The sequence below is a fragment of the Dreissena polymorpha genome, chromosome 2 (assembly GCF_020536995.1).
Source record: "Dreissena polymorpha isolate Duluth1 chromosome 2, UMN_Dpol_1.0, whole genome shotgun sequence".
NCBI lineage: Eukaryota > Metazoa > Mollusca > Bivalvia > Myida > Dreissenidae > Dreissena > Dreissena polymorpha.
Genome location: NC_068356.1, coordinates 34,841,232 through 34,854,309, shown reverse-complemented (window position 1 = coordinate 34,854,309; position 13,078 = coordinate 34,841,232). Strand labels below are relative to the sequence as shown.

At 36.7% G+C, this 13,078-nt stretch overlaps 2 protein-coding genes and 1 long non-coding RNA gene across 6 annotated transcripts in view; 2 read left to right on the top strand and 1 right to left on the bottom strand.

Annotated features, from left to right (window-relative positions):
• Positions 1–8,498, top strand: part of LOC127866580 (growth hormone-inducible transmembrane protein-like) — a 96,892-nt gene extending 88,394 nt beyond the window's left edge. For all 4 annotated transcript variants that reach the window (XM_052407212.1, XM_052407211.1, XM_052407210.1 and 1 more), the window contains 3 exons: positions 449–547; positions 7,143–7,314; positions 7,872–8,498. In XM_052407212.1, coding sequence (XP_052263172.1) covers positions 449–547; positions 7,143–7,314; positions 7,872–7,950 — 350 coding nt within the window. In that variant the 3' untranslated portion in view covers positions 7,951–8,498. The remainder of the gene's footprint in view (positions 1–448; positions 548–7,142; positions 7,315–7,871) is intronic.
• On the top strand, positions 574–7,142 carry LOC127866584 (uncharacterized). Its single transcript, XR_008043043.1, has 2 exons — positions 574–5,795; positions 5,948–7,142. It is a non-coding gene; the product is annotated as an uncharacterized LOC127866584 (long non-coding RNA).
• A 777-nt stretch (positions 8,499–9,275) lies between the features above and the next one.
• Positions 9,276–12,656, bottom strand: LOC127866579 (uncharacterized). Its single transcript, XM_052407209.1, has 4 exons — positions 11,580–12,656; positions 10,851–10,919; positions 10,359–10,448; positions 9,276–9,644 (listed from the first exon to the last, which is right to left on the bottom strand). Exons 1-4 carry the CDS (start codon positions 12,609–12,611, stop codon positions 9,546–9,548), a joined length of 1,290 nt encoding a protein of 429 aa, XP_052263169.1. The 5' UTR covers positions 12,612–12,656; the 3' UTR covers positions 9,276–9,545.
• Between the last annotated feature and the right edge of the window lie 422 nt (positions 12,657–13,078).

The window sequence follows — 13,078 nt, the reverse complement described above, 5'->3', positions numbered from 1 at the left end:
AATATCATTCTTGATCATTTACAACATTCCAATATTTATGAATGAACACAGTTAAGACACCATATTTTATTCGTGAATTGCTGTATAATTGACACGGGTAATACACAAGAGCATCATATCATCACTATTCTTAATGAGTACCAAAGTTTCGCACTGTTGTGATTCATGGTTGAATACAAAAACATTTAGAAATGTAGGAATATCTTATTGAAGTCTTAAAAATATTTTCTTTATTGTAATACTGAAATTTTTCAGTTTCTTTTTTGTCATGACATATGTTAAATGTGATTATATAATTAACAAATTCATTTCATAAATGATCACAGTCTTTGTTATGGTAGTGGATGACGGATAAATAAACATCAAGACAGTTCACGTGTCATGTTTCAGGCCTGTCAACAGTTGCCATTGATACATTATTCAAACGTGTACCCTTGCTGTGTTCCAGGCCTTTCGACTGTGGCCATGTGTGCCCCCAGTGAGAAGTTCCTCAACATGGGAGGACCCCTTGCTTGTGGCTTTGGCCTAGTGTTGGCCTCCAGCATAGGTAGGCGGTCGTAGTGCAGCCCCTAATGATTTAAATTAAAAGTTTTAATAGTCCCCAGGCATTTCCCCAAAATTTTGGTCAAGCACAGCGGCAAGACATGGCGGAATGGGTGTTGATTCAAAAGGGTGCCCATTAAGCTTTCTTTTTTTTCTCTACATTTTTTTAATCACAAAACACAATACTTAGGAGCTATTTAACCACTTTTTTCTACATGTTCCTAGATAAAATACACACTAATTTGGAGGTATGAAAGCATTAAAATTTATTTTATTGTTTATTCACGTGCGATTTCATTTTGCGTTGATTTCACTACATACTTATAAAAAGTTTAGTTAAGTAAAGATCTTCTTACCTCCTTTAACTTCTGTTACCCATGGACAACATTGGACAATATTGCTGCCACTGACTCGCTGTTTGAGACTTTTGGTTCGTGGGTTGGAGGTCTCAGGATCACTAAAACGTCCTTGACACTTTTACTTATTTTACTCTCTGACAGCGACGATAATTAGTAGTACTGACAAAGAAATGTGCAATTCCAGATTTCCCAGACACAGGGACTCGTCGTATATTCGATCGTTTCATTATTTTGTGCATCAAAACTAAAAAAACTTTGTTGCAGATATTTAGCGTTTTCCGACAATATTGAATAAGCTATTTGATGTGAATGCGTGTAATGTTGGTGCTGTTAATTAAGTCGCGTTTGAGAAAATAGTGTGAACATTGTAAGTTTGCGGGAGAAATCAAATGAGACGTTTGACTTCAATTAATTGTAAATATAACTTAAATTACGCTGAAACGTATACCGAGTTTTACTAAAATAATATGATTAACGTGACATGAATCTTCTTAATCACGCTTTGTTTTGTTATACTGCAAGTAATAATAAAACACATGTTATGTTCTGTTATTCAAGAACGCACAACTGCAACAAACAACGTTGACTGTTTATTTTGTGAATAGTCGTGTGCAATTTAAATGGAACAGCAACAAAATCATGCATACCTTTAATTGTTCTTACGGCACGTGTACCGATAATAATCGATCATTATAGACCATTATTAGGGGATACACACCATAATTGACCCCTATAAACAACCCATAAATCGTGCTCGCGTCTTATCAAATCTATTATTATGAACATAAAACTTATAAGAATTGGTCGATGCCAGAATGCAGACAACATTCAGATCAGAGCTTGAAATGGCTTGTAAACTTTTCAATCATCGCGACGTCATTATCTGAAAATCAAGCGCCGCAGCGTAATGGATTTTGAAGTCCAGGCACCGCGGGCCCGCTGTGCTTAAACAGTCTGGGTAAATGCCTGGTCCCCTACAGGTGTAACCTGCGGTGACATTTTTACTCCCGGTCGATAGTTTTAAGCTCACCTGAGCACAATGTGCGCATGGTGAGCTTTTGTGATCGCCTTTTGTCCGTCGTGCGTCGTTCGCCTTCAACATTTGCCTTGTGAACACTCTAGAGGCCACATTTATTGACCGATCTTCATGAAACTTGGTCAGAACATTTGTCCCATTGAAACCTCGACTGAGTTCGAACATGAAACTTGGTCAGAACATTTGTCCCATTGAAACCTCGACTGAGTTCGAAACTGGGTCATGCTGGGTCAAAAACTAGGTCGCTAGGTAAAAAAAAAACAAAAAAACTTGTGAACACTTTAGAAGTCACATTTGATGCTAAATCTTCATGTAACATTATCAAAATGTTTGTCTAAATGATATGTTGGTTGAGTTAAAAAATGGTTCCGGTCCGTTGAAAAACATGGCCGCCAGGGAGCGGGGCAGAATTCCTAATATGGCTATAGAGAAACCTTGTGAACACTCTAGAAGTCACAATTTTTGCCCAATTATCATGAAACTTGGTCAAAACATTGGTTTCATTGATATCTCGGACGAGTTCGAAAATGGTCCAGATCGGAAAAAAACATGGCTGCCAGGGGGCGGGGAAGTTTTCCTTATATGGCTATAGTAAAACCTTGTTAACACTCTAGAGGCCACATTTATTGCCTAATCTTCATGAAATTTTGTCAGAAGATTGGTCTCAATGATATCTTGGATTAGTTCGAAAATGGTTACGTTTGCTTGAAAACATGGCTGCCAAGGGGCGGGGCATTTTTCCTTATATGGCTATATATGGCTACAGTAAAACCTTGTGAACACCCTGGAGACCACATTTATTGTCCAATCTTCATGAAATTTGGTCTGAAAATGTGTCTCAATGATATCTTGGATGGGTTCGAAAATGGTTACGTTTGCTTGAAAAACATGGCAGGGCATTTTTCCTTATATGGCTATAGTAAATTCTTGTTGACACTCTAGAGGCCACATTTATTGTCTGATCTAAATGAAACTTGGTCAGAAGATTTATCCCAATAATATCGTGGACGAGTTCAAAAATGGTGCTGGTTGGTTGAAAAACATGGCCGCCAGGGGGCGGGGCATTTTTCCTTATATGGCTATTGTAAAACCTTGTTAACTCTCTAGAGGCCACAATTATTTTCCGATCTTCATGAAACTTGGTCAGAAGATTTGTCCTAATGCTATCTTGGATGAGTTCGAAAATGATTTCGGTTGCTAAAAAAACATAGCCACCAGGGGGCAGGGCATTTTTCCTTATGTGGCTATATATCATGCTTTAGTTAAACCTTGTTAACACTCTAGAGGCCACATTTATTGTCAGATCATCATGAAACTTGGTCAGAAGATTAGTCCCAATGATATCTTGGATGAGTTCGAAAATGGTTCCGGTTGGTGGAAAAACATGGCCACCTTGTTAACACTCTAGTTATTCTTACAATAGTGATTCTTTAAAATACAATTTTTAATAACTTTAAAATTCATTAATGATAGTTAATAACTCATAAATTCATTAATGAAAGATCAGGTATATTTTCATTGTATGATAATTCTTAAGAAATAAAATAAATGCTTAAAACTCTCTGTCAGTGTCGATACAGATAGTTTACATCAGTGGTCAGTGCTTATCTTTACCTGGATACTAAGAATAGCAGTGCTCTCATTTGATTGGATGTTTACCTTGCCAGCTACACCTCAGAATCAGGGCACTAGCACATTGTTGGCCTTTTCCATTGAATTAGTGATTTACTGTGTTTCACTAACTGGGAATGTTAAGTTAGTGGAGTTAGTTTAGTTCTTTTAACTAAGTGCGATTATTAAATAAAAAGTAAGGCAAAGTGACTTAGTTTTTGTTTCTCGAAGTGAAAATATTAAGATAGTGATTTAATAAAGTACAGGACCTAGTGAATTTATTCAACAACAAGTGAGTGTTTTTAATAAGTGATAGTGAACAGAGTGAATTTATTAAATGACATATCTCAGCTAGTCTTTTAATTAAAGTGACTTAGTGTGTTGTGATTAACACAAGTTATAATTGATTAATCAAAGCCGAAGAAATGGATTTAAACTGTTTGTTTTCTTTAAGTGTCTTACATTAGACTTACGTGAATAATACAATGAAAGCGAGTTCTTAATTATTTGTTTAGTGAAAGTGAAGTTTGTGAGCGAATTCAATTAAGTGAAAACGGGTGTGTGTTTATCCTAGTGCTTTATTCAGGCATTTGCCTCATACTGAACACAAACTGTTGACCAAGTTTAGACATGAAAGTGTTTAATTGTTTTCAAAACCTTGTTTTAACTGTGATAAACTTTTGAAAGTTTATGAACTGTATTTCTATATGAGTTTTTTTTATTGTTTGCATTATTGCTTAAGTATAAATGATGAATGTTTGGAAAGAATAAAAATAGTTTAGTCACATTGTTGTTGATTTTTCTTGTGCCTCAAGCTAGGCTCAGATGAGCCCAAGTAGCTTTCCCCGTCACAGTATGTGATAAATAAATAATAATTAAAATTATTGACTTCATTTTAATTTGATAGCCGGTATGACGGGTGAAACGCTTCAGTATATAGTGAAAGCATGTGAAAGTCTAGAAGACACATTTTTTCCCAATCTTCATGAAATTTGGACATATCTTGGAAGAGTTCAAAAATGGTTCAGGTCTGTTAAAAAAAACATGGCCACCAGGGGGCCATTTGTTGTTTATTCTTCATGAAACTTGGTTAGAACATTTGTTCCATTGATATCTTGGGCTGCAAAGAACAGGTCATTTCTTTTTATCCGAGGTGAGCGACTTTGGGACTTTCAGGCCCTCTTGTTTTTCTGTTTGACCACCCGCATCTGAAATTATGAATTTCTGAATCCTGCTACTCGAAAAGTACTTTATCAAGGTTGAATAAACATAGTACATGTATATGGTTAGAGGGTTATATGGTGAACATGCATGTCAGAGCTCCAGATTTAGGATTGAGTCTAAAGGGTATTTTACCCCCTGATATTATTGTTAAAGGGTATTTTAATCCTTTGTTTCAGCAATAAAGGGTATTTAGGAATAGTGAGGGGTAGATTCTATTTCCATAGACAACTGACATAGTTCAAGGCGTGTTTAATTTAAAAATATTATTATTTGTTATTAACAAATGCAAACAGAATAAATGTTAAATGATGATATGAACAGACTTTCTTTAAAATGTTCAACTAACACATGTTGTATCTAAGTATTGATTGTGTCTTTATTGCATATAGTATTCATGTAGTGTATGAACATCATTTTACAATTAAACTAAGCTATGGCACTGCATTGTTTGTCACACAATTTGTCACCACCATGATATTTGGTTTTCTTTTCTGACTTCAATCGCTGTGACAATGAGATCGCTTGAAATTATTTTAACAATACTAGAAGCATCATAAGATTGATCTCTATTGACATATTGGAATATACAGTTACTTCCTGCAGGAGCCACTGTTCGTTTGAAATGTCCCTTTTTCTAACCTAGAATACGATGGGCCGCCATTTTGATTATAAGGTTCTTTTGATTTGACTTACTTTTGGTTCAAAGCTTAACTTACATAAAACACTCAACTGGATTATTGGTAAAACCGGTTACGCACTTTATTCCATTAAAAATACATACCAAGATTTCTATTGCGTAATGTTACGTACTGGGCTGATTTAAAAAGCATTTTTATGTCCCCCACTATAGTAGTGGGGGACATATTGTTTTTGCCCTGTCTGTTGGTCCGTTGGTCTGTTGGTCTGTTTGCGCCAATTTTAACATTTTGCAATAACTTTTGCTATATTGAAGATAGCAACTTCATATTTGGCATGCATGTGTATCTCATGAAGCTGCACATTTTGAGTGGTGAAAGGTCAAGGTCAAGGTCATCCTTCAAGGTCAAAGGTCAAATATATGTGGTCAAAATCGCTCATTTTATGAATACTTTTGCAATATTGAAGAAAGCAAATTGATATTTGGCATGCATGTGTATCTCATGGAGCTGCACATTTTGAGTGGTGAAAGGTCAAGGTCATCCTTCAAGGTCAGAGGTCAAATATATGTGGCCCAAATCGCTTATTTTATGAATACTTTTGCAATATTGAAGATAGCAACTTGATATTTGGCATGCATGTGTATCTCATGGAGCTGCACATTTTGAGTGGTGAAAGGTCAAGGTCATCCTTCACATGGTCAAGGTCATCCTTCAAGGTCAAACATCATATAGGGGGACATTGTGTTTCACAAACACATCTTGTTTTTTTTCAATGCATAAATAATCAGATATGCATCTTATCTGCAGCTCTGATGCATGTTATTTCCTCTTTTTTTGGTCAGACACAAATTGCGATTGCTATTGTTATGAAAATAATAACAAACCGAAAATCTGCATCTTGCAAGAGGTAAAATAGTACTTGCTAGGTAGATGAAACTTGGTATGTGGATGTGGATATAGGGATTTATGGTGTTCAGGATACATTTTTTAGATTTTTTTTTTCCTTAGACAAAAATTGTTGTCATCAGTGTTTCAGATGCTATGTTTACGCATATTTTAAACCTAAAATCTGGATCTACTGATAACTCAAATACCTTGCTAGGTTGTTGTAACTTGTATGAATGTCAATAGAGGACCATATGTGGAGTGTGTACTTTATTTTATTGGTAAGTCCACCTGTGTGTCTGGGAAACATGGATCATATGAAAACTCAACAAGTATGTAGGCTAAGGAGATGACACTCAGTATGTGGATAGAGGGATGAATGGGGAATAAGCACATTTATATCAGTCTTTTACATCAGGCAAAAAATGTGGTTACTTTCATTTAAGTAATAAGAAAAAACCAAAATCTGCATCCTTCGATGACTCAAAATGTACTTCTGCTAGGTTGATAAACATTGGTATGTGAAAACAGGGTCCTGTGCTGAATATGCAAGTTATTTCAGTTTTTTTCAGACCAATATGGTTGCTATGGTTGCAGATATAATTTAAAACTGAAATCTGCATTGATCTTTAACTAAAAAGGACTTGAGCTAGGTTTATAAAACAAAGACAATATTAACTGGAAAGGAATACTGTTATGTCTGTGACAAAGCTCTTGTTTACCTATGTTCTCTGTTCAACATGCCCTTGAAAAGTTTTGACATGACATTATTTTTTTTTATCTCTGCCTAGACTAATAGAACATTATTATTATAAATGCTTCACTCCAAGTTGTTGTGTGTTTTAGCTGGTGCCTTTGTGAATCCGGGCACAGCGCTGGGAGCCGGCTTGTACTCTGTGAGCATGTATGGAGGTCTGGTACTCTTCTCTCTGTTCCTGCTGTACGACACACAGAAAATCATGAAGAGGGCTGAGACCCACCCCCAGTATGGAGTCATGCCCTATGACCCTGTGAATGCGTATGTATTGTAGATACTGTAGATCCATTTGCATTCATTGGCATGAAATTTCGTGGATTAATAAAATCGGTCATTTTGCTTTTATCTTAAATTTGTGGATTTTTTTATAATGTCTGATACAAGACTCTGGTCTTAAAAGGTTTGTTTCGAGGACCCATCAAAATAAGTGTCCAACCAAAGACATGAGATAATTGCTTCAAAGTATAGCAGATCTCTCAGTGCTTGTACCAATATTGTGTTTGACAGAAATGTGAGACCAATAGAAATGATAACATTTATTTTATGAGTATCCAACTACACTTGCCTTTCTGAGTTTTAATGAAAAAAATTGGTTTATAAATAAATAATACCTAGTACAAACCTTCTGTAAAAAACCCTTTATACATTGTTTGGTCTGGGGGGTTTTAAACGAACTTTTTATTTTGTCATTTTATGTAATTACTTGCTCCAAAATTAGTATGCCAATTCGAGCCAAATAATCTAATCTATATACCACCCTGAACTACTATTGTCTGTGCTTCGTGTTACGAAGAGTTATTGTTTTCTCTGGGTTTCAGTTCTCTGGGTATCTATTCCGACACTCTGAACATCTTCATCCGTATTGCCATGATGCTGGCAGGGCAGAGGAAGAAGTAAGACTCCTGGAAAAGCAATCTCCCTGTCGCCCTTTCACGATAGTATGTGCTGATTCATCCAGACACTAACACTGGCCATGTATACAGGATCTTGAACTTGCAGACTTTCTGTGATACGAGTACTCCCAGTATGCGAGTGTGCTCATGTCAGCTGATTGTGTTGGTCAATTGTTGAGAAAATGATCATACATTAATGTTGTTCATTGGTAAACTGACGATTTCTTGGCAAAGTGCATACGGTATTTGGAGCCCCAGTAAATAAAACAATAAATAAACTTAATATTAACCAAATGTTCATATAATTATTAAGAATTTTCAATGGGTTTCTTACACACAATTTGTCATGATTGTTAAAGCTTGAATATTTCATTGCACACCAAACCTAGTAGATGTATATTCATTCACATTTTTTTTGGGTATTTACTTCAATTAATTCATGTAGTAAATTAGTTAAATTTGTATTTGTTTGTTCATAAATATGTCGATTTAATACAAGATAAATGTATTTGATGTTTTGCTGGCATATTAATAAAGAAGTTGTGTTTTTTTGTTGACCTGTCATCATATTTGTTAATATAAAACAAAAAATGGAAACAAACAGAAATTAAACATATTTAAAAAACTGGTTTCAGTATGCAAGCTTACGATGACAAGCAATTCAATTGACATTTAAGAATATTGCTTGAATAAAAAGATGTTTGTGCATGCATTATAGGCCCTTTTTCATAAGTAATGTAGCATTTTTAACATTCCTTTCCCAGTGTGCTGGTACAATACTCTTTTAAGCTTTTAAGTCACTTGTGTCAAAAAACTATGTAAGTCAAATTGTTTGAAAAACCTTGTTATCATCAATTTTTATCTGTTCATTCTAGATGCTAAATGTGTGACTTTATCCTGTTAAAACTGGTCCCAAGCCTATTGGCCATCTTTTAAGGGTCAAGTGGCGATACAAACCAGAACGCAGGGTCAACTATTGTAGAAACCTGTCATCACTCTAGGAGCAATCTGTATGTCTCATTAACCCATTTATGCCTAGTGTACTCTTCTGACCTTAACAATTAGATGAGTCAATTTTCTATTAAAGGGGTTTCTGGTATATTTTTTCTATTTTTAGAATATTTTTTACAGAAATTCCTTTATTAGCAAACAGCGTAGACCCAGATAAGACGTCGCATCAGGCCTTTTTTCTAGACGCTAGACATAAATGGGTTAAATCTTGGTCAAGTGGTGTCTAAAACTATGTCACCAGATCAAATCTTCGATAATTAATGTAACTTAAAATAAGGTGAGCGTTTAAATGCCACAGTGGCTCTCTTGATATACAAGTTCTTGAAAAGATTACTTTATTGCAAAGATTGTTGTCGTAGAAATGTAAAATATAGATGAACAGCTTTTACAGTCGAGTACCAAATGGGAGTTTGCCGTTTGATTGCATAGGGTTTCTTCCGGACTAAAACCGTATGAAAACCACGTCTATGTTCGAAAGCTAATAATTACTATATTCACTATGTTTGTACATTTGGATTAATAAAGCATGCACAACACTTGATATTAAATACAGTCGTTTCAACTAGACTCGATGGTCTGCCTTCGTATCTAGCCACTTCCGGTACAGTTACACGTGACGCTGTAGCTAGGCGACCCGGGCTTGAACTGGACCATCACAATTGCGTATGTGAGGATGCTTCCCACAAACTGAAACGTCATAAGACCGACAGTAATAAAATATACATGTCAACAGTTGTAACTCCATTTTCCGCCGCATTTGAAATAATGGTTTCGATACCGTAAATGCGGAATTCTTCCCGACACTCCGGTTTGCTACTAAGCATAATACCACGCCGAAATTTTGAATACATGTATTTAAGAAAATATAAATGTTTTATAATTAATTAACTTAAAATTGCAGCTTAAAATTCGCCAAATCGTTTTTTCCTAAAAGTTTAATACCGCACTATGAATAATGATACATCCTAATTCCACGCATAATTCAGTACCGTTCGGAAAGAAAGGACCGCATACACTTCTAAATACATAAGATTTGATAAAGTTGACGGACGATACTTCAAAGAATTTAATATAACTTTAGTTTCCAAAGGGAGCTCACTTTGATAGTACAATTATAAAAAGGTTACATTTACACTGAAACAGTGACCCTCTTATTTTTAATGTGGCCTCAAATAAAATGAAAAATATTATGAATAAATATGAGCAGAACTTTTACATAAGCATTTGTCGATGCTGAACAAATATTAGAGAATAAGAGTTAAATTACTTTTTTCTACATTTGTGGGAACTAAGTATTGAAACTCAATAAATTTTAGAAACACTTAAGTACAGTATCGAAAGCGCGAAAGGGTATCTTAGGGTGTGCTCACGCTCAATAAGCATTGGCGAGTTTCTACCCACCGTTGTGATGGTGGGCTTGTCCAGAACAAATAGTCCGAACGCCGTCACCCCGATAGGCTGGCTGGTCAGACGGTTGAGAAACACGGTCAGCTAGCAACACGTACACAGTGCAGGGTTAAACATGTCAGAGCGTAGGAAATGTAAGTGTCTTCGTGTGATAAATTGAAGGGTTTTTTAACAACAAACCACTCTATTAATTTGTTATGACATTGATGTGCACGTACCAATTGTATATAAATACAAAACGGCTATATATATACATATAAGGAATTAGCAACGATACATCTATTGACAACTATGATTTAACAATCTAGAATGGCGTCTTAATGCTTTAGAATTTTAGACGTCGAGTACAAAAATAAGAACACAGCTAAATCAATACTCGAAATATTGAATATATATATATATATATATATATATATATATATATATATATATATATATATATATATATATATATATATATATATATATATATATATATATATATACCTGTTGTACGGAGCCCTGTGTGACGCGATCCAAGTCCAGACGATACAACAGAGTGGCCGGTTTGTGGGCCTAAAAGGGAGTAAGTGTACTCGTTATCATCATTATCAACATCGTCACAATCTTCGTCACTTTCGGCACAATTTTCATCGTCATCATTGTTGTCATCATTATCACAATCTTCAACATCATAACAATAATCATCACCATGACAAAAGTAATTGGTTACCACAATCGTCTTCATATCTAATATCGCAGGCGTCATCATTATACATACATTTGGACCGTGCTGTGTGAAAAAGGGTTTTAATGCATATGCGTAAAGGGTCGTCCCAGATTGGTCTGTGTAGTCCGCACAGGCTAATGAGGGACAACACTTTCCGCTTTTATGATAAAGAAAGTCTCTTCTTAGCAAAAATCAAGATCACACGCATAGGGTCGTCCCTGATTAGCCTTGGCGGACTGCACGGTCTATTCTGGGATAACACTACGCAATTGCATTTAACCCCATTTTCACAGAGCGCGGCTAATTTTTCTAGCTTTATAAGTCATCATGGTCATTCTCTTCAACGTTTTTCAATGATGTTTGCTGATTTTTTTCCCCATAAAATATCTTTTAGTAGTTAAAATATGTTTATTAGTTTATAGTAGATTTTTTATAGGGTGTTTTTTAATAATGTTTTTGCTTAATTGTTTATGAATTATAAGTAGGAAAACCTTGCTTTAATTTACCGTGTAATTGACGGCGCCCCCGGCGATGAATACGCTGGCCAACTGCAGGACGCTAAGTGTTATGGACCACCACGTGGCGATGTAAGAGAACGCCATGACGTCAGAGGAGTCAAATAGCACGAAGTAAAGCGTCAGCACGATCAGCGGTATGGTAGAAAACACCGTCACCATGATGAATACCGACACGACGTCATCGGCTAGGAAGATCATTGAACAAACGCTTTCGTGCTGTTGACGGAGCCGCTCGAGTTTCTCGTTAAAATTCTCGTTCTTGTCAAGGGATCTTTCAATGGATGTGTGTATGGACAGAAGGAGTTTGCACAGCGACACGCACAGAGTCAGAAACTGAGCCGTGATCAGAAACCATGTTGAAACGAAGAAAAAATACGCGACGATTATGACCACGGTAATCGGTATCGTGAGAAACTGCGGGATGTACAGCATGAATCCCGAGGGTGGGGCGGGACTGGACAGGCTGATAGCTAGGAACCCCGTCGCCGTCGCCAGCCACACCAGGTAGCTGACCGTGGCCGCTATGGAGACACCGCGGACGAGGGTGCAAGTGTCGACCTTATGCTCGGCGGCATAGTCGTCCCAGGCCCTGTAGAAGCGGTCCCATCGCCAGCCTCGGGCCACGTTGTTCAGCGCAAACAGCGTCACCTGCAGGAACCATATCGACGATATCATGCTGTTAAGAAGCGCCGCGTCAAAACCGGACACTGACATGAACTGGCCGAGTGAAAACACGAAGTTCACGAGTAATATGCCGGGAACGAATATCCTGTACACCTGCATCAGTCGCTGGCGGCACTTTGTTCCTGCGTTTTCTGTCCATTGCAAGTGTTGCAGTCCTGTTATTTTCATACAAAGTAAAAAATGTTTAAAACCGGATTGAAATCCGGTATGTTGATCGTCCATGGCGGTCGCTTGTTCCTGTGGCCGTGAGACGATCGGCAGAATATTAACAATATTTGTCGGCATTCGTAAATTGTAATCGAATAATCCAGCGACGTTGCAACGACTGAAATGCATTCAGGGCAGACTGGTGGGGATATTAGTCTGCCACCTTTGCGCATGCTTATGGACAATTCAAATATTTAACTTCTGCAAAGAAGACCCATCTTGACTATGAGAAACGAAAACAAATCCTCTCTCCAGTTTCTGGAATCAATATTAGTAAGTGGCCTCGTGAGGAACCGACAGCCAACGCGTCCCTATGGTGACGGGGTAGTAGAATTCACTTCACATCCATGGCATGTGCTCATGACTATATACGCCATGATTCCGACGTCAATCGGAAACGATTGACGCTATCAACGTTGTTGAATGAATCGACATTTGTTGTTTACATGTACTGTATTTTACTATTTCATAAGCATAGAAAATTACAATGTGTTTACAAATATAATAATAAAATTCGCAAGCAAGCATAATAAAATGACGCTATTGCTTCTTATAACATTTCTTAAACAAGGTTTTCTACTGCATAATTGGCATTC

Excerpts from the sequence above, each read along its gene's own strand:
- LOC127866579 (XM_052407209.1), bottom strand. The coding sequence starts at position 12,611 with ATGCATTTCAGTCGTTGCAACGTCGCTGGATTATTCGATTACAATTTA. Across the intron at positions 10,920-11,579 it reads GGGGCGCCGTCAATTACACG|GCCCACAAACCGGCCACTCT; the intron begins GTAAATTAAAGC and ends ACTCCCTTTTAG. Across the intron at positions 9,645-10,358 it reads ACAAGCCCACCATCACAACG|TTTGTGGGAAGCATCCTCAC; the intron begins GTGGGTAGAAAC and ends ATGACGTTTCAG.